Source organism: Lutjanus erythropterus, chromosome 7 (genome assembly GCF_056507025.1).
Source record: "Lutjanus erythropterus isolate fLutEry1 chromosome 7, fLutEry1.hap2, whole genome shotgun sequence".
In the NCBI taxonomy this organism is placed as follows: Eukaryota; Metazoa; Chordata; class Actinopteri; order Lutjaniformes; family Lutjanidae; genus Lutjanus; species Lutjanus erythropterus.
Window position 1 is genome coordinate 22,837,922 of NC_139323.1, and position 18,496 is coordinate 22,856,417.

Genomic DNA, 18,496 nt, shown 5'->3' on the forward strand with positions numbered 1-18,496 from the left:
CTGTACACATGATTGATATTACTGCAGATATCACTTAGAAAACACCTGACGTGCCGTGTGGACCATCCGCGCCTCCTTTTGACTGCTAAGTACCAGCTGGCGGGAGGTCCTCTGCGTTATGCAGTCGGTAATAAAAGTTGAACATTGATTTTCTGTAGCAGCTTGTAACTGTTAATGTTGAGACATCAATAGCCAAAGCAAAGCGCTGGTGCCTTAATAGGAGACCGAGAATGTGGAGGGCGCGAGCAGAGGCTGACTCTAAATCACAGAATCTATCCCTGCCGATCGATAGGACAGTAACTGCAAGTGTCCCTCTGCTTTCCTAATGTTTTATAATAAACTGACAGCCTGTAATAAGGCCAAAGGAGAGAGAGAATGAGAGGGAGGGAGGAGGGGAGAGATGGAGGGCAACAGTTTCTCCATAGCTTGCCTGTCTTAAATCACCCCACATGGGAGTGCAGGAGAGGAGCAGAGGAGGAGGTAGGAGGAAGGAAGAGGTTTTTTCTTGAGTAGAAAAAAACTTTTGCAGGGGCATTTGTCTGGTTGTACTCAATGCTACGGTAGTTAGAGAGTGTATTGATGGAGGGGAGCAGAAGTTTAGGGGGATATGTCCTGTATTGCTTTGGCAGGGCAGTGACTTAAAGTGTGTATTAAATCCAACTGCCACCGTGCAGATGTCACCATATTCAGGTAGGAGTGCAGACCTGGGCTGCACGTGTCTTGACTGTTTACTGGGTGTGTTGAAATTCATAGAGAGATTACTACGCTTGTAACACCACTGGTAGATGGTGAGAGAATGTGCATCTGCATTGCCACTTTGTTGGCCCACACTGTTGCAGGAGCACTCTGTTGTGATGAAGTTGCATGCTTTGGATTCATGTAGAAAAACATAGCTGGTGTCAAGAAATGCAACGGCCACCTCACTAATGGTTAAAATTGTATACTGGCACAGAAATGACAATTACCAACATAAACCACCATGTTTTGGACACATTACAAACACTAACAAGAAGCAATGTTTGCATTTTTAAACATAAACAAACTTAAACTAATCAGTCTACTGAGTTTGTTCCTTTTTTTATCCACTATGACTGATGGGTAACGTGGGCGATCAAAGATATTTTAACCTACATTACAAGTGGGAGTGGAGAGCAGCACACTCAAAACAAAAAGTACATAAATACATGTATTCAGTTACTTTTTATTTGGCATTAGCCTTGTGTTTACGCTTGTATTTTAAAAAAAGAAAAAAAAAAGACAAAGTGGAAATAAATGTTTCAGGTTGGGGTTGAGAGACAGCTGAGATGTGAGCTCACACAGAGTTGCAGATGTGGAGAGGACAGGAACGATTGGAAATGTCTTTTTACCGCAACTGTTGTAGTATTTGCAGAATACCCCTATGAAGCAAGATTACCTTCACCCATTTTATAATGCCCGGCTGTAGTTCTGTGATTATTCTGGTGAAAGTGACATAAAAGTGGTGTAAGGCTTTATTCTATACAGACAGTAATATTAATAACTTAAGTATCTTAGTAACCATTACTTTCAAATGATGGTAAGTAGTAATATCCAATATGTTACATTTTGAAAGTAACTTGCCCACCACTGTTGTTGTGAAAATTTATCTTTTCTTACTACATTTCGAAACCAGGTCTCTTGGGTTCAGTTTCGATACTCTTGAGCCACAGGAAGAACTGTGCAAAAACAAACAAACAAACAAACAAAAAATGTAGGTAACTAATAGCTAAAATCCCTAAAACCGGCCTCAGCTTCCATTTTATTTGTTAACATAGGACTGTTCACCTATATTAGACTTAGCATACATTTTATATGTGAGACACTGAGTCTGCTGTCTATTCTTTCTTTAGTTTGGTTTTCAGGAGTATTAAATCCACATAAATATGTTTAATTATGTGACCATTCTCAGGGTCAGCGATAGCCTATGCTCTCTATCTACAAGATCTCCTGTGGAGAACAACAATGATGTGGCTTTTTGTCTTATCACTTATATTTATCACTCAAGTGGTTAATACTGAGGTCTGTCAATTTAGAAATCCCCATTTAAACAACCCCCCCCCCATTATGTTGCTTTAGTCTCTGATAACTGTGCTTGTTTGGAACCAGATAAAGAACAGTGTCAACATAATCACCATATAAATCCTTGTATGACTGTGATAAGAACTAAAAAGAGAAGAAAAAAGGCACGCGTGAGCTGTAAATTGGAAAGATACTTTGGTGATAATCTGGGAAATGTTGAAATCCATCAGGAAACTGTAATGTATCTCTGACTGGCGAGATATAAGGCTGAGGCTAAAGGCGGGAGTCAGGTCAAGGGTGAGAGGCAGCGGTCCTCAATATCCCCGCTGCCACCACCACAACTCACCGCAACTGCTGCTTAATGACAACAGCCTGCAGTATTGCCAGGTAATAGTGGCAGGCTGGAGACTTGGAGCTTTTATTGCTTGATAAAGTCTGAAAGCCTTTTAGGCAGCCTCATTACATGGAATTCCCTACAAAGTGGCGGCCGGCATCAGAAGGCGACAGCACGCCATGTTAGATTTCTTAGGCTAAAATTGACAGAAAATAGGCAGAAGTATTAGGTTCATTGCTTAAGGGCACACTCCCACCTACTCCTGTTAAGATGAAAGAAAAGTCGGGACACTCAAACATGATTAGCTGGGTTTGGCTTTTCTGTCGGGGACAAAGTTTGAGCAATTTTTTTTTTTGTTTGTTTGTTTCCCGGGTCACATTGATGCCCGATGGAAGCTGATGGGGGTAAAAAGATTTGTTTGAAAGATGAGAGTCCAATACTTTTCAATCAGCACGTGTTTGCCGAGCACTTCACCAAGTTTCAAAACAGAGTGATGAAAAAGCACTAGATGCAGCCGCTCTGTGCATGGATTGCACTTTATGAACCTTATACATACATTTATTGTCTTAGCTCCACTGCAATCACCACTACTGTATTTTCCATTACTGCTGCCATTGCACCAATCCAGTCACTGAGTCTGTAATTTGGGGGACACACAAACATTAGTCAAGCATAGGGGCTGCATGCCCGTACACACACACACACACACAAACACACAGTATGGAGCACGATTTGTGCCACCTTTCATGCAACTGTCGTATAGTATCTTTGTTTTTTCTCATTAACTTCTAGTATAGTAAAAGCAGAAACTACAATATATTGCAATACTGTTAACAATATTTGTATTGTACTATAATTATGACAAAAAATGAATTTAAGAAGAAACAATATCATTAGCAATGGTTTATGGGATAAGCAGTTCCTTCAGTGATTATGTACACAGTCCATTACCTATCTGTAGCTTTCCCTTTTTTTCTGTTTTTCAAGCTCTTTTTTGCTTTGATTCAAATGTTTTATGGTCACAATTCATCTCATAGTTGGTTGATTGGTTCCACGCTTAAAAACTTTTTCCTAAGGATTTTCTAGTACATAAATGGCGTGAATGAATGGGAAATAATTTCTGCTGTTTGTTTGAGTTGGGAGTTTCTGTAAGTTATCTGTCATATTTGTTCTATAATTGGCACCTGTATTTAACGGTAAAGGTTAAATGGATGAAGTTACGTTGCATGTGTCTTTTTAGCTGCTGTGTTCCTATTAAGCAGCACTCCCTAAATTCTGAGAAATATATGCTTTACTGGCTGATTCTGATATGTCCAGTCCCTCGTGAGAGCAGGAAATGACAGTCACATTTCATGTTGCGTCAACGCTTCCCGTAGGCCCAACAACTCACACACACACTTACCCTACCTTTATACATGTATTGATCAGGTCAAAGGTACACATGATGACTCTATTCTGTTGACTTATGGCCCAACAAAAAGCGTGGGTCCCACACAGCACGCAGTACAAAAAAGTCCCTGTTATGTTGCTTTTTAATTAAGTTGTAAAGCGTTGTGCTGGTTATATGCTCCATTATTTGGCCCCTACATCGGTCTCAATGGGTATAAATATTGAACCGTCGCCGCCTCTCGATGTTAATCAATCCCCAACCGAATTCTAAATGATTCGGTTCATTTCAGGAAATGAATATTTGCCAGGCTTTATGGGGGGAGAGGGAGGGTGGTCTGCATGAATTAGCCAGCTCCCTTGCTCGCTGGCCAGGGATCAGGGCATTGATTCTGAGCAGCCTCGGCTGTTGCTTAATTAGGACGTACCTGTCTGGGAATTATGTGGTTTTTTTTTCTCTCATTGTGTGGAAAGACAAATATGATGGAGATTTAGAGAGAGAGAGAGAGAAAATACTTGTCTTTTTTCATCAAGGTTAATCACGTTTGCTGTGTTTGTGTTGTTGTCAGCAGATTGGTGTCTGACCTCGCGGTGCACAAAACAGAAAAAGTCTGCCTTCAGTGTGTGGCGCGCTAAACATGCTAATGAGAGACGCGTCCTAGCATACGAGTCTGGGGGCAGATGAAGTGTAGGAGGACAAAGTTAAATGGAAAGGTGAGTTAAAGCAATAAAGAAAGATGGGAAATCTAAATCTTTATGCCACAATTTCAATTATTTTTCCATAAAAGGTAACGCTTCATTTTACAGGTCCAAAATTTCATGAGGACCTGTAAAGTAGGTGGTAATTAGCTAGTGAAGTGTTTGAAATTTCTTTGAAATTACCTCTAAATTACCCCTAACCCCTATGTTACATGTTAATTATCAAAGTCATGTCACTTGTTACAGAAAAAATATTTATTTAGAGACTTGTGAAGTGACCTAAGCCCTATATTATACTTGATTTCAGTTATTTGAAGAAGAAATTACAGAGGGAGACTTAACACAAGTTTAAATAACCATAGTTAAGACATTTTACGGAAGGAAATGGGTGGAGGAAAAGTTGAGTGGGGGAGGAAAAGAGATAAATTGCAGTCCAGACGTGGGTTAAGATAAACGAGGAGGCGATTGAGGCAGATGTGAGGATGGAGTTGTGATAGATCGAGGCATACAAAGACGGATGTGAAAAAAAAGACAGACGGTAGTGCATTGAGAGGAGAGACAATGCAGAGGGGCTGGATGGATGGTGAGGGATGGGGTGCAGGAGGGATGGATAGGTGGGTGTCTCTAAACTCCAACCTCAGAGCCTGACTAATCACTTGACGGACAGCTAATGTGGTGCTGAGGCAGCTCTTGAATCACTGGCTGTCCTGGTTTGTTATGAATGGACAACACCACTGATTTCACTGACCTGGAATAAAGAACGGCCAACAGTACACATCATTTCATTGTGTTTTGAATATTTATTTCAGTGCATCAATTGGCTTTAAATTGTAAAAATGCATGTTTTGTGCTCTAGTCCATTATCTTGAGATTAACTTCTTGGTTGGCTTTCAAATCACACATCATTTTAACCTAACCAGCAGTTTTCAGGTGCCAACTGTGCACTATAGGCTAATAGGAAAATATGCATAATTTTCTACTATTACTTTTCTATTATCTGATAACTCAATAAACTCCAAAAATGAAACTGTTCCAGCTCATAAAATGCAAATATTTGTGAATTTTATTAATTAATCTATAATATTAAACTAAATTACCTTTGGTTTTGGGACAAAAGAAGCAATTTGAATATGTCAGCTTGGGTTTTTAGAAATTGTCATGGGAATTATTTGCCTTAATGTATGTGTTTTGGATCAAATGATTAATCGATTAATTGAGAAAATAATCAGCAGATTCATCAATGATGAGCTGCGGTCATATTCATATAAATGAAACATGCATGTCATTATGGATCAGTGTATTTGCAGAGTTTACAAAGCAAACATTTCAAATGTTTGCTGGTTGCAGCTTCTTAAATGTAAAGATGCTGTTGTTTACCTTTTCTTTGTCATTTATAGTACATGAATTGTTTTTCATTTAAACAATTAATCAATTAATCTTGAAAACAATCAGCAGATTAATTGATAATGAAAGTAATTGTTAGTTGCAACCCTAATGCATAATACATTCTTTTAACCTGTTCTTGTGTTTTAAGCAACATAAGGAGAATCACTTGGACGTTAACTTTAAACTACCAATGAGACTTCTTCAAATAAACCTTCACTACTGAAGAATCAAAGCTAAATTCTCTGTTTTAGCAGCTTTTCACTGGCTTTGTTCCTCTTAAAGGCTTCAATATGGGAGCATTATTTAGGGCTATGTCCACAAATCTGCTCTCTCCACTGGGAGCATTTACCACCCCGCGTTGGTCTGGCAGCTACTCTGGTTCTCCTCTCGGCTGACAAGGACTGGCAGCGCCTGTCTCACCCAATTACACCTGACGGGGTCTGACCTGCACAGCTGGGTTAACTGGTTGCTGGCTGAACACTCTCTGACCTCTGTCACTGCGTCTGCTTTGCCACTATGGAAACTATCCGTGTGGTGGCATGTATCATGCATACTTACTGACATGGATAACGTTTTTTTTTTTTTTTCCTTCGGGGGAGGTTTAAGCAGGTTTCAAGCTGCACAGTATCACCAAATTCACTTATTTTAGGAAGCACACTGTCCTCTTACAAACCTCTATAACTTCACACCTGTGACCTGCCTGTTGCAAACACGAATTTATACTGAGCCTATACAGTGTAGTAAAATAGATAAAAGAGAGTCTCTTTTTAAAAACTTTTTTCAGCCTGAATTTGAACTTGTGTGACCCAGTTCTCACCTCTGGGTTTCCCCTGTCACCTGGTCATATATAAAACAACCTGTCAGTCTTTCTATTAGGCCTTTAAGCCTTTTAAAGGAAATCAAAGAGCCATTAACAGTGTTCTGACACCATTCAACAACTGGTAGTAATCCTTTACTGAACTCTGACCCGGGCAGCACTCACTCTCTCCGTCCCTGCCGATTTGTGCGTCTCTTGCTCTACAGCCAACACGCACAATCATTGCTCGAAGTCTTACCAACACTTAAGAGATCAATGCTCCTCGAGTGATAATCTCCTCCTTGATAGAGGGTGAAAGCCTTCACTTAAGTCAAGCGAAGAGCGACAAGGGACAGAGTGAGACAGCGGTAGATAGATAAAGACAGAGAGAAAATATAAAAATAAAAAGTTAGAAAAAAAAGGGTTGTCTAACCCTGACAACAAACATACGCACACAGATCAGGACAAGTGTCTCCTCTCAGCCGGAGTGACATCTATATCCCTGTCTTTATCGACAACTGGCTTAACTAACAGCTCCCGTGGCAGGGAGGAGGTGACTGATTGACCATGCTCAGAGAGAGAGAGAGCTGTAGAGCGAGAATTACTGAGAGAAATCAAGACACAAACAGAATGATAGAAAAGGAGAAAAAGAGGAAGAAAGATGGAGATATATAGACTGCACCACGACAGTACCTCTGCTATCACATTTTTTTCCTTATACAACCTTAATTCCAATAAAGTTGTGATGCTGTGTAAAACATAAAAATAAACAGTTGCATGCAAAGCATTGCATTTTGTGTTTATTTAGGTTTTACTCAATGTCACAACTTTTCTAGAACTGGGGCTGTACATTTTTTTTAAGGTTAGGAAAATGATCATCACAGGTGTTTTTTTGTTTGTTTTTTTTAAGTGGGGTTGTATGAGGTACTTATCTCTTTTCAGTGTATTACCCACTGTAGATGGTGGTCAGCATGCTCCCAGTTTGGGGGAGAACTGTGGACACGATCAGAAGAAAAATGTATTTTAACTATCTAAAATAAGGCTTACCTAAAAAAAGAAACTATGTCAGATATTTTCACCATTTTACCTTGCTGTCAGACAGCCTTTCGCGGTGGAAAACTGCGCTGATGTAAGCCAAATACTGCCCTTCCTCCACACCAACCAGACTTCATTGGTGAAATCAGTAATTTTATTTAGCGGGAGTTTAGTGGGAGTTGCTGGTCTACCACTGCGTCACTTTTTTTTGTGTTACTGTGTGACTTCGGTGTTTTAAAAGGTTAGTTCAGATTGACCGAAGTGACACAATAACACAAACAAATGACACAAAAATGTTTTTACCTGTGGAGTTTGGTTGGTTATATAATGGTGGTTTCCCACTGGAATAGGCTATCTGATGGCAAGGTTAAGTGGTTAAAATATTCTAAATATACTGTACACTTAAAACTCTTTTAGATGTGCTTTATTTAAGTGCCTAAAATACCTCTTGTTGCTGATCCTGTCCACAGCAGTACATCTCTTAGTTTCCGTGCTTTTATGCCTCTTTGCTTCTCGAAACTGGGGGCATACCGACTGCCTCTACTGTAGATACTACACTGATCATTGATAAGTATCTCATACCATTCATATATCATTCATGCCAAATAAAAGTATGGTTATTCATGGTTAAAGGTAGGAAAGTTAAACATGAATTAAGTGCTAGAGAAAGATCACGGTTACAGTTAATTAAGAGGCAAACATCAGGTCTATAAAAGGACATGCAATCCAGTCAACCCCAACCTCTACACCTTTGCTGTGTCATAATGAATACATCCCATTTATATGAGCCTCACCAGAGTGTACAGTGACCAGTGGTGGAGATTAAATAAAGCTAATAAAGGAGGGAGAGTCTAATGTTTTAGTTCAGCAGTCAGTGCAGTGCTACTTTCATGCCTCATTTCACTACAATCCTTATTAATTGGCTCTGCTTGTAGTTCAAAAGCAACTGTGTCAACACACACACACACACACACACCTGCTCTCTCATCGCCACACACACATTATGCACTTCCCCTCTGGTAAATGTATGTATCACACACACGTCTCCGTTCAGCTGTGTGTGATATTAATCAGATCAATTCTAAATCTCCTGACTTTACAATACTCAAGCCCCTCCCCACCTCCTCCTCCTCCTCCTCCAACACTGATCCCTCAGCCAGCTCTATGGCGTCTGTGTCGGGCTTCTTTTGCGGGAGGCCTGGGCACGCCGGAGAACAGGCACTGCCGGGGGCGATACACATCCCTCAGGTGAGCCTTTCATTATGGATGATGCTTCTGCCAAATTATTTAGACCCTGAGCCCCAGCATCAACCCCGCCACACACACATACACACCCCAAAGCCCCGCTGCAGTCCTCCCCATCCCTCCCTCTTTCTTTGCTGTACCACAAACACCACTAACACAAACATTAATCCTGCCTGATCACCTCAGTGTGTGTGTGTGTGTGTGTGTGTGTGCGCTTTTGTCGAGTTCATTACTCCTCTTTCTTTGTTTAGAGAAGGCAAACAAGCAACCTGTGTGACCTGTGTGGTTTACAGATGGATGGAGAATGGGGTGGTTAAAAATGAGGTAAATATTCATCATTTGTGTGCCACAGCAGTGCCACAGACGGGCCACGTCGAGAGAAGCTTCCTTAACATCACTGGCTTCAGTCGTGTACACTCAGAAATAAGGGTTCCAAAAGGGTCCTTCCTGAACGGCTGAGGTTCTACCCACAACCATTTGTTTCTAATGAACCCTTTTTGGAAGAAATGATCTGTCAAGGGTTCTTTGTAAGACTGAGGGTTCCATTAAAGGGATGGTTCACCTAAAAAGGTCAGGTTTAGTTTTTAAGTCCACAAAATACTGTTGGAGTTTCACAGGAAAACAGTGTTGCAGAATCTCCCAAACAACAGAAGTGAAAGCATCCAGTTTTCAATCATAGAAAAAACAACTCAAAAGAAAAATCATAAAATGACCTCATGCTGCTCATCTGGTGTAATCCAAGTCTCCTAAAGCCCTGCCATGCTGTTCACTTTCACACCATGCACACCCAGTTCATTCATGCACATGAATGTGGCTCCAAGCTGAGGATCTAAAGTCTCTCAAGTCAAATTGACTTGGATTACACCAGACAAACAGTGTGGAAGCATTTTATGGTTATCGAAAGGTTATTGAAAAAGGTTATCGGTAGATCCCCTTGGGTGGGTTCTTGTTAGCACCCTTAGTGGTTAGAAAAGGGGTTCTGGGGGAAAGCTTTCACTGATGGTTCTTGGTAAAACCCTTTATGTCTGAAAAAGGTTCTCCCATTGGGACAAGCCAAAGAACCCCTTATGGTTTTTCGTTAGCATCATTATTTCTAAGAGTGTAGGATGTTAAAGTAGATTTGGGAGAGTGTGTGTGTGTGTGTGTGTGTGTGTGTGTGTGTGTGTATTCCTCAGAGGCCGTTTGTTGCAGACTTGTTAGGAAAGAGACAGAGATGACAGTCTCCTGGCAATGTCTGACCTCGGCTTAGAGAGTGGAGAGCAGCTTTGGGATCTGAGCACACGCACACACGCACACACACACACACACACACACACACACACAACAATGAACTGCCTTCTCTTCGTCCCTTAACTCATTTGGCTACTTATCCCTCCTCTTCGCTCCCTTCCCAAATCCCTTGCTCCCTCTCTGTCCATCCCAAAAGCTTCACGGTACCTGCCTGCCTCCCACTCTCTTCCACTTCATCATCCTCGTATCTCCTCCTACTCAGCCTTTCCTTCCTCTCTTCTCCCCTCCTCAGTTGATCTCTACGCTCTCCAACTCCCTCCTTTCCTTTCCGATCCTCCAAGCTCAATTGGAGAGGAAAAAAACTAAAAACCCCCTTTGAACCAATAAAAAGATTAAATATAACTCCTATTCCCTTCCAACTCTCCATCTTCACTGTCTCGTATACTTATTTTCGCCCCACCAGCTCACTTCTTGGCCTGTTCCTGTGTCTCAAAACTAAATAAAATCCCTTTATTCCCTCTCTAACCTACTACTAGGAGTTTTTATTGGTTTTATTGGTCTCAATTTCATACTGATGCCTCTATGTGATCTACATAAGCAAACTAAGACTATCCATAAGATGATCTATGAAATTCTTCAGAAGTTCTTGGTAACATTGAAATCATGAAATCAGATGAAACAAGCCTGTGTTTACATTTCCCCCACACATTTACAGTGAGCAGTACACTAGCCAGTTAAAAAAAAGCAGGAGAAGTTTTTTATTTAGATAATAATTTTTTTATGTGATATTTTGCTGTTATTATGGTGAAAATAGCACCAATTTTGTCCACAGGAACATTCAAAATCAACAAAATATGAAAGTTTCTTGGAATTTTGCAAATCTTAATCATACATATTATAACATGTATTGCTTCTGCTGTAACAGCAATAAGCAGGTACAGCATTAGCTGAAAGTTGTTAATTTAAGCCTGAAATTAATATGGTTTGATGAGTGTAATTTGCTGCTGGTGCTGCCAATTATTGCTTTTTTGTTTTCCTTTTCTTTTTTTTTTAATGAGACAGCTAATAGTTAGAAAGCAAACTTGGCTATGTTGAATATCGCAAGCAAATGAATAAAAAACATGACCTTATTAATAAACTTATTAAGCTTTTATTTACAGTTGTTTTGCAGAAAAAGAAACTTGCCTAGTTGTGTGTAAATGCTTGAGCACCATTCCTCCCCTCTTTCCTTCCTCCCTCACTTTCTCTTTTGTCCAATCTACACCACTGGTCCCTTCCTTCCTCCCCTCCCACCTCCTCTCCTCTTCCTTCCTCCCTTTCCTCCTTTCCACTCGCCTCCCTCTCCCCGCCTATAGATCTTTTACCAATACCAGGAACCTGTTTACCCTCTCCCTCCCTTCTTCCTTCCATTTCCTTTCTTTCCCATCATCTTCTTTCTATCACATTACATCACTTTGATCCTCTTCCTGTACTCCTACCTTGGGAGCAATGATTTTGGGATTACCCAGGTTCCTAAAAAGGCATGGATAATTACTAAAATTCCTAAATTTCCTAAATTCATTCCTACATTCCTAGAAAAGGTCACGTAGAAACCCGCTAAAGCTTTGGAGGACCATGAACCACTATTTCCTCTTTTACTCTACCTCCCCTCATAATCTGCAGTGCCATCAGAAACTCACCCAAGCTGAATAGGACCAGGAACTTGAGGCAGACGAACTCCCGTTGGTCCAGCTGCAGAGAGCGTAGCTTAGCCACCAGCTCCTGGGCGTGGCTCAACAGGTTGTTGAGGGTGGCTCCTGCCTGTGATGCAATCACTGCATAGTCCACCTGGAATAAGCAGGAAGAGAGGGACGTAAGGAGAAGTTCAACACCAAAGAGAGCCAGACCAGAGTTTAAGCACCAACAGATCTCCTCTGAAGACAGTTTCATGGATTAAAGGTACCTTAGAGTTTTTGACCACTAGTATAGTCCATCAGTATATATACAGTAGAAAACAATGCCAAAGACTCTTTCATTGATTCGTGGATGTTGCATCCGACCTCCAGCTAGCTACAGCTTGCAGGATTGCTTGGCTCGCCTGCTAAATAGATAACTTAGCATGTTTAGATCCGGCAAACTTAATACATAATCTTCCTCTTCTCCTGCTTTTTTGCCTTTTTCAATTTGTTTCAGTGACACTGAAGTGCTTTTGAAGTATCACATTAGAAAAAGTTAGTGGAAATTTTGGAGACAAAAAAATTGCAAAGCTCTTTTTACACTTCTTTGAGGTGACGTTTGCCTCTTTCTAAAGATTAGTGGGCTTAATGAAAGATTAAGTACATCAGTACAATTAAAGGAGTTGAATAGAAAATAAAAATAAGATAAAACAGGAATATAAAAGTTACAGTGAATTTTAAGATACTGATCAAAACCTCAGATTTGGTTTAATGCAAACCAATCTGCAAACAGAAAACTCTTCAGCCTTAATTTAAAAGAGCTAAGATGTTTGGCTATTTGGGGACAAAAAGTAGACCTGTCCCAGATTACTTGAGACGTCTGCATAGTTCATAACAGCAGAAGCTGGGAATGGCCTTATGGCCTTAAACTATACAGTGCTTTGTAAACCGACAGCAGTGTCTTAAAATCAGTTCTTTGGCAAACATTATAATGTAGCCTATACCACCAACTTCTGACAAAACTACGCTTTGTGTAGCTTATTTGCTACAACCACTTAATGCATGGAAACTTTTTTAATTTAAATTCTCTTCAAATTAGATGAAAATGCAGCTGGTGTATCTGACTGTGGAAATTTGCTTTCTTTGTGCAGCTTCTTTCTGACTATTCAAGCATTATTTCAACCAATGCAAATGTAAGTAAAACCCCAAATAGCAAAAATGATGAATGACAGCTAAACAACACATGACCGTGCTCTGAACACAACACCACCATGAGGTTCATGTAATGATTTATTTTATTCCTGTACCTGCTGTACTACACTCTCAACACGGAGTCAAACACTTTGGTCTGTCTGTCAGAGTGTGAGACACTGGTGGGTGTGTAAAAAAAAAAAGGCCGCTGCAGGCAGTAGGTTTTTGCAGTTTAACAGTTTTTTATGACAACATGCTGCGGGCATATGGAGAGAGCACGGGAGTTCACCTCTGACTGACTAGAGCTGCCAGATTTGACTTCTCTCTCTGTTCTTTGTTATACAGCAAAAACAAAAAACATGCACGCTGAGACACGACAAAAAACAAGATAGATAGATTTTTCATAAACCCATCTTTCTTGGGTCTGAACACACACACTCACACGCTCCTTTTTCAGGTGCACTTCATATCTGCAGCCGCAGCACATTTGTCTGGGAGGCAAGTCCTTAGCTGCCACTCAAAGTAAGCAGGACCATATTAAATTTTTATATTTATTGACAATTCATTACCATAATTGACTGTGCTCGGGTTTCCAGGGGAAGGTAGATGTTGGCGTGCGCAGTTCCTAAAGCTCAGGGAGGAAGAGGGTCCCTGTGAGCACCCATTTGCAATTAAAAACACCCCTGGATTTGGAATTTATTTATCCTGTAAACAGTATGATTGGAGCCAGTTTTTCATCTGTCTGAGGAAGGGGAGGGTTGAAGTAAAGGAAATGTTAACAATACACCATGTTTTTCATCCCCTGTCTTCTTTCCCTCCTTTTCCTTTCCTTTTTCTTCTACTGCACCACTGTACCCCTCTCCCAGTTAATCCTTAACTCCTTTGTCCCCTTCTCTTTCTTTCTTTCTTCCCACCTTCGAGACGATAAGAGTTATGACTTGGTGAAAAGCAGACACTGCCCCCCCCCTCCAAGGTGTCAATCAATTTACATAAAATCAACTGTGCATGAAATAACTTCATTGAAGGATTGGACTGTTGATGGCGATGCCTTGGGTTATTGCCTTCTAGCCTTAAGTAAAAAGAGAGAAGAAAAAAACGCTATAATGTCACTATAGCAGACTTAGCACTAACCCTGGTGACCTGCGTATCAGTCAATCAATCAATACTACTTTATTATCCCTCCTGGAGAGACATAGAGAGTAAATATATGAATAAACCTTCAAATCTTCACCCATCATGAATACGATTAACAATCTTAGCAGAACATTAAAGATGAATATGGAAGGTGAGATTGGTTTGATGCATACGGGGCTTTGATGTGTGTATGTGTGGAAGACGGGGATGGAAAATGTACCTTGTTTGAGAGCACAGAAATTTGTGACCAGCCGGGGAACGTCTGTTTTTGCATTTCTTTTTTTGCATCATTTGAATTTCATGTACACCAGGAGCACTGTGCTATCAGAATATCAGGATTTTTATACTGAAAACTGGCTGCCAAGCTGCAAGGCCTCGCTTAATCATTCAACAGTTCAGTCCAATCTTAGTCATTTTATGTTTGCACGCATTTGTACAAGTTACACTGTGCGTTTGATCCTATGACAGGATAAAAGAAAAAGCCTCCTCCAAACACACACACACAAAAAATACTCATGGCCATTTCTCTCTGCTGCTGGTGACATGATGACAAGCAGCAGTTCAGAGAGAGGGACAGAAAATAAGACAAAGGCAGAAATTAGCAAGCGAGGAACACAAGAGAAAGAGCAAGACTGACAGGCTACAAGAATAAATCTGCTGGTACCGTGGATTTCTTTTCAAAGGTCAGTATGAGTGCAGCTTTTCACTGACAAGAGCAAAGAAGCTGCTTGATTCAAAGCAAAAGGAGAGAAACATCTGTCCAGATTTACATTTGAACAAATCTTTCAAAAAGAACTGAAAATATCCCTCAAAGTAGGGACTTTTTTTTGCCAGTGCAAACTTTATCCTCTATAAAACTTCTATCGCATGAGTGGCCTGATCTGCCTCGTTGTATTTAAAAGAAAATGATCAGTTTTTTGATACCAAAAATTTTGACCTCAAACATTTTCACAAAAATGCAAATATACCAATTTTGGTATTCAGGAAATAGACCACCATGAACCAAAAGGGTAATGTAGACTTTTTCTTAGCAAGATGTGACTTTAATAGGTGTGTCGTAATTTAATTTGACTTTTGATTTGATGCTCAGTTTCGATTCACGTGACGGAGTGACAGTCAGTCTTAGATGGTCCAAGTTTTGATTTTTAAGGTACCATGTGAAGCAATTTACATGTTTTAATCACTTAATTTGTGAATGGATTGTAATGTAACTTAAAAAAATGAGACTGTTTTTCTGTAAAAATCCAAAGGATGTGATATATATGCATGATCATGGGTGTCTTCAGCTCCTCTTAAGCACCAAAAGTGTTGCTAAAGTTAGTTTAGTAAATGTAACATTAACTTAACATTAGTTACCTTACAGGGGAGCCTGGTAACATCAACAAACTACCAGGACCTTTGTGTATGTCACACCACGTGCTGTTTTGGCCTATACCCAGAATCCTCACTTGTGCCTATGGAGTCCGATTGCGAGCGTGAGCAACGTGATTCTTAGATATTTCATTAATGTAATGTTCTCTCTTCTCTGACTACAACACTTCAACATGTGGCTTCACACTCATCAAGCTTTTGTAACATCCCATATAGACCAATATGATGACCATATTGTAACAATTAAGTTATTAGCACATTAGAGACCAGTGTGGTCAATGCACAGCCCAAACAGTCATTGTGTGATTTGTTATCTGTTTGTTGTGTGTGTGTGCATGTGTGTGTGTGTATCATTTGCTTTAGGTGATGCTGATACCGTGTTCTAAATATCCCTGGTGTTATTGCTGTGCTGTCACCCCCGGCCAGGCAGAGAATAATAGGAAATAATGAACTGTTTCACAGCTACACACACACACACACACACACATACACACACACCACCCACCCCCAACACCAGCTGTTCATTAACCAAAGTATGCAAACGAAACTGCCGTCCTGTGCCTCCCCTGATTATCAGCTCCTCCTCCTCCTTCTCTTCCTCCTCCTCCTCCTCCTTCTCCTTACCGCTCTGGTTGCTTCAAACTGCCTCGATCTCTTTGCCTCATCATCTCCTCCTCGTTTCTTCTCCTTCTTTATCCCCTCTTGTCCACGACCACCTTTTTCCATCTCACGACCTCTCCAGTCGGACCATTCTTGTGTTCTGTCTCTTCTTTCTCCTTCCTCTCTTTCCTCTTCTTTCTTCATGCCAGCACCTCTGGACCATCTTCCTGTCACCTTTCTTTTCCCTCTTTGTTCCCCTTTGCCTCTTCCTTCTTCCTTCCGTTTCTTTTCTCTATCTTTCCTCTCCTGTCTGCCACGCTGTCCCATTCTCACTCCTCCATCTCTACCCTTCGTCACTCCCCATCTGTATCCTTTCTTCTTCTTTGCCATCTCCTTCCATCAATTTCCTTTTCTCCCACCCACATCATGCATCACTTCTCTTCCATCTTTTATCACCGCCACTTGTTACCAAAATACTTCTTTTCTTTTCTTTCATCAGTCTAGATTGACTTGGTGATACTACCAGACTGGAACTGATTTAGCAGAACTGTCTTCTGCTATGACGTACTTAAATTTCTCCTGATACTTCCACTATGATAGCATTATTTACCAGGTTTGTACTACTACTGCATGTTTACCACAGGCAGTGCATCTTCACCCTGACCTTGTCTTCAATTCAGAATCATGGAATAAAGCAGGACTTCTCTGTACACACTGCACTTGCCTTGCTTCAATATTTATACCAGCATCTATTGTTGTAAAACATTTTGTTGAAGAGCAATGTTTTGGAGAGCCAGCCAATCAATAATTTATGACTTCTCATCTCACTGACAGCCATGCCACTGGTCAGAGGCACTTTCATGATGAGCGGTTTCATGTGTTTGTGTGTGCATGAGATTATGAAAATCACTGAACGTTGAAGAGGTCTTCGCTGTGTGCTCTGGGTTTGTGCGTTCACTGTCTGACGGTGTGTTTTGTGAGTGTGTGTGAAGCAAAAACAGAATCACCTCCATTTTGGGCCTAAGGCATCAGCTCCCACCAACTTCGTCAAAGGCCCCAGTAAAACAAAAACACACACTTAGCCACATTCTTTATCTGTCCACCCACTCACTATGCTGCAGCATGCGTAACCGAGTGCTTTATTTATTCGCTGGCGGAGGAAAAAAAATGCAAAATTGATTATTCTGGTGACATGAGTATTTATCTATAAGCATAATCTATTTTTAATGAAGCGGTGACTCCTGTGTGGCTAAATGATCAATAAGGCTTTCAGGGGAAATGTTGAAGAGCTGTTGCAGAGTCCCTGGAGGAACAACTGATGCACGGTTGGTACAGTTTTGGAGGAGAAAGGGAAGGGTAGAGATGGAAGTTTCTGGAGTATTGTTGAACCAACTCACCTGCTGGCCAGTGACCAATAGGATGGAGCCCTCCTTGGCGTGCACCACCTGCCGGAAGACGTGGTCAAGGATGAGGAGTTCACTCCAGCAGTTCTGCAGCAGCTTCATCTGGTCGTCCACCTGGTAAGAAATAAACACATCCGGTCAACTACTAGACTTTCTGCCCTTACAAAACTGTAACAACAGTCAATGTTGGAGTGATCAATAGTAGATAGTAGTATCTATAATCACATGCCCTGTCATTGCTGTAGATTGTATGTGTTTCACTGTAACCATTTATTTTGTGTCAAGGCCTGTCATCTCTTTAGAAGGTCAAGTTTGTGCCTGAAACACTGCAAAAAGTAAAGACATCAAGAAGATCCCAAGAAGGTAAGCTCAAAGTGCATATATTTACTTTATGTGTTTATTTGATAGGGATAGTGCACATTAATGAACATCAGTATAAAATTACATGATGTAAACACATCAGATTATGGCAAAAGTGCTCATTTTCATCTGTAGTCCCTAGGCAGGTAGTAACAAAAGAGACATCACAATGACAATGTAAAAAATAGGCCAGAACCCTGGATTTTAATAAATAGTTTATAGTTTTGCACAGAAGCTGACGAGCAAGTAAAAGTCTAATTTAAAGTAAGACAAGTCACACTGTTAGTATGTTCGGCCTGTTTAAAGGCATACTATACAGCATTTTCTCTAACAAAAACAAGACTTCTGAACATAGTCCCACTAAGTCATCACTTACGACCCACTAGAAGCGTGTCTGCATCTCCAGGCCCCCTCTAGCTGTATTTTCTTGTTTTCTCATATTTTGCTGTGTTCTGGACTTTTCTAGGCTTCAGCCTGTTTGTAGCCCCCAGACAATACAGTATGCAGATTTTGAGGTCAGGACTCTATAGAAACTGAGTAACCAACAGTTACATCACATTCCCTGTCTCTTTCCTCTGCTCTCTGTCTGTGAGAGCTGCACAGAGAGATACACACACCTACACACACACACACA

The 18,496-nt window shown here is 40.7% G+C and overlaps 1 protein-coding gene across 1 annotated transcript in view; it reads right to left on the bottom strand.

The window, feature by feature from the left end:
* Positions 1 to 18,496, bottom strand: part of nr5a2 (nuclear receptor subfamily 5, group A, member 2) — a 91,378-nt gene that overhangs the window by 20,008 nt on the left and 52,874 nt on the right. The window contains exons 5-6 of the mRNA XM_084723233.1: positions 17,497 to 17,616; positions 11,828 to 11,975 (exon numbers count right to left, since the gene is read on the bottom strand). Coding sequence (XP_084579359.1) covers positions 11,828 to 11,975; positions 17,497 to 17,616 — 268 coding nt within the window. The remainder of the gene's footprint in view (positions 1 to 11,827; positions 11,976 to 17,496; positions 17,617 to 18,496) is intronic.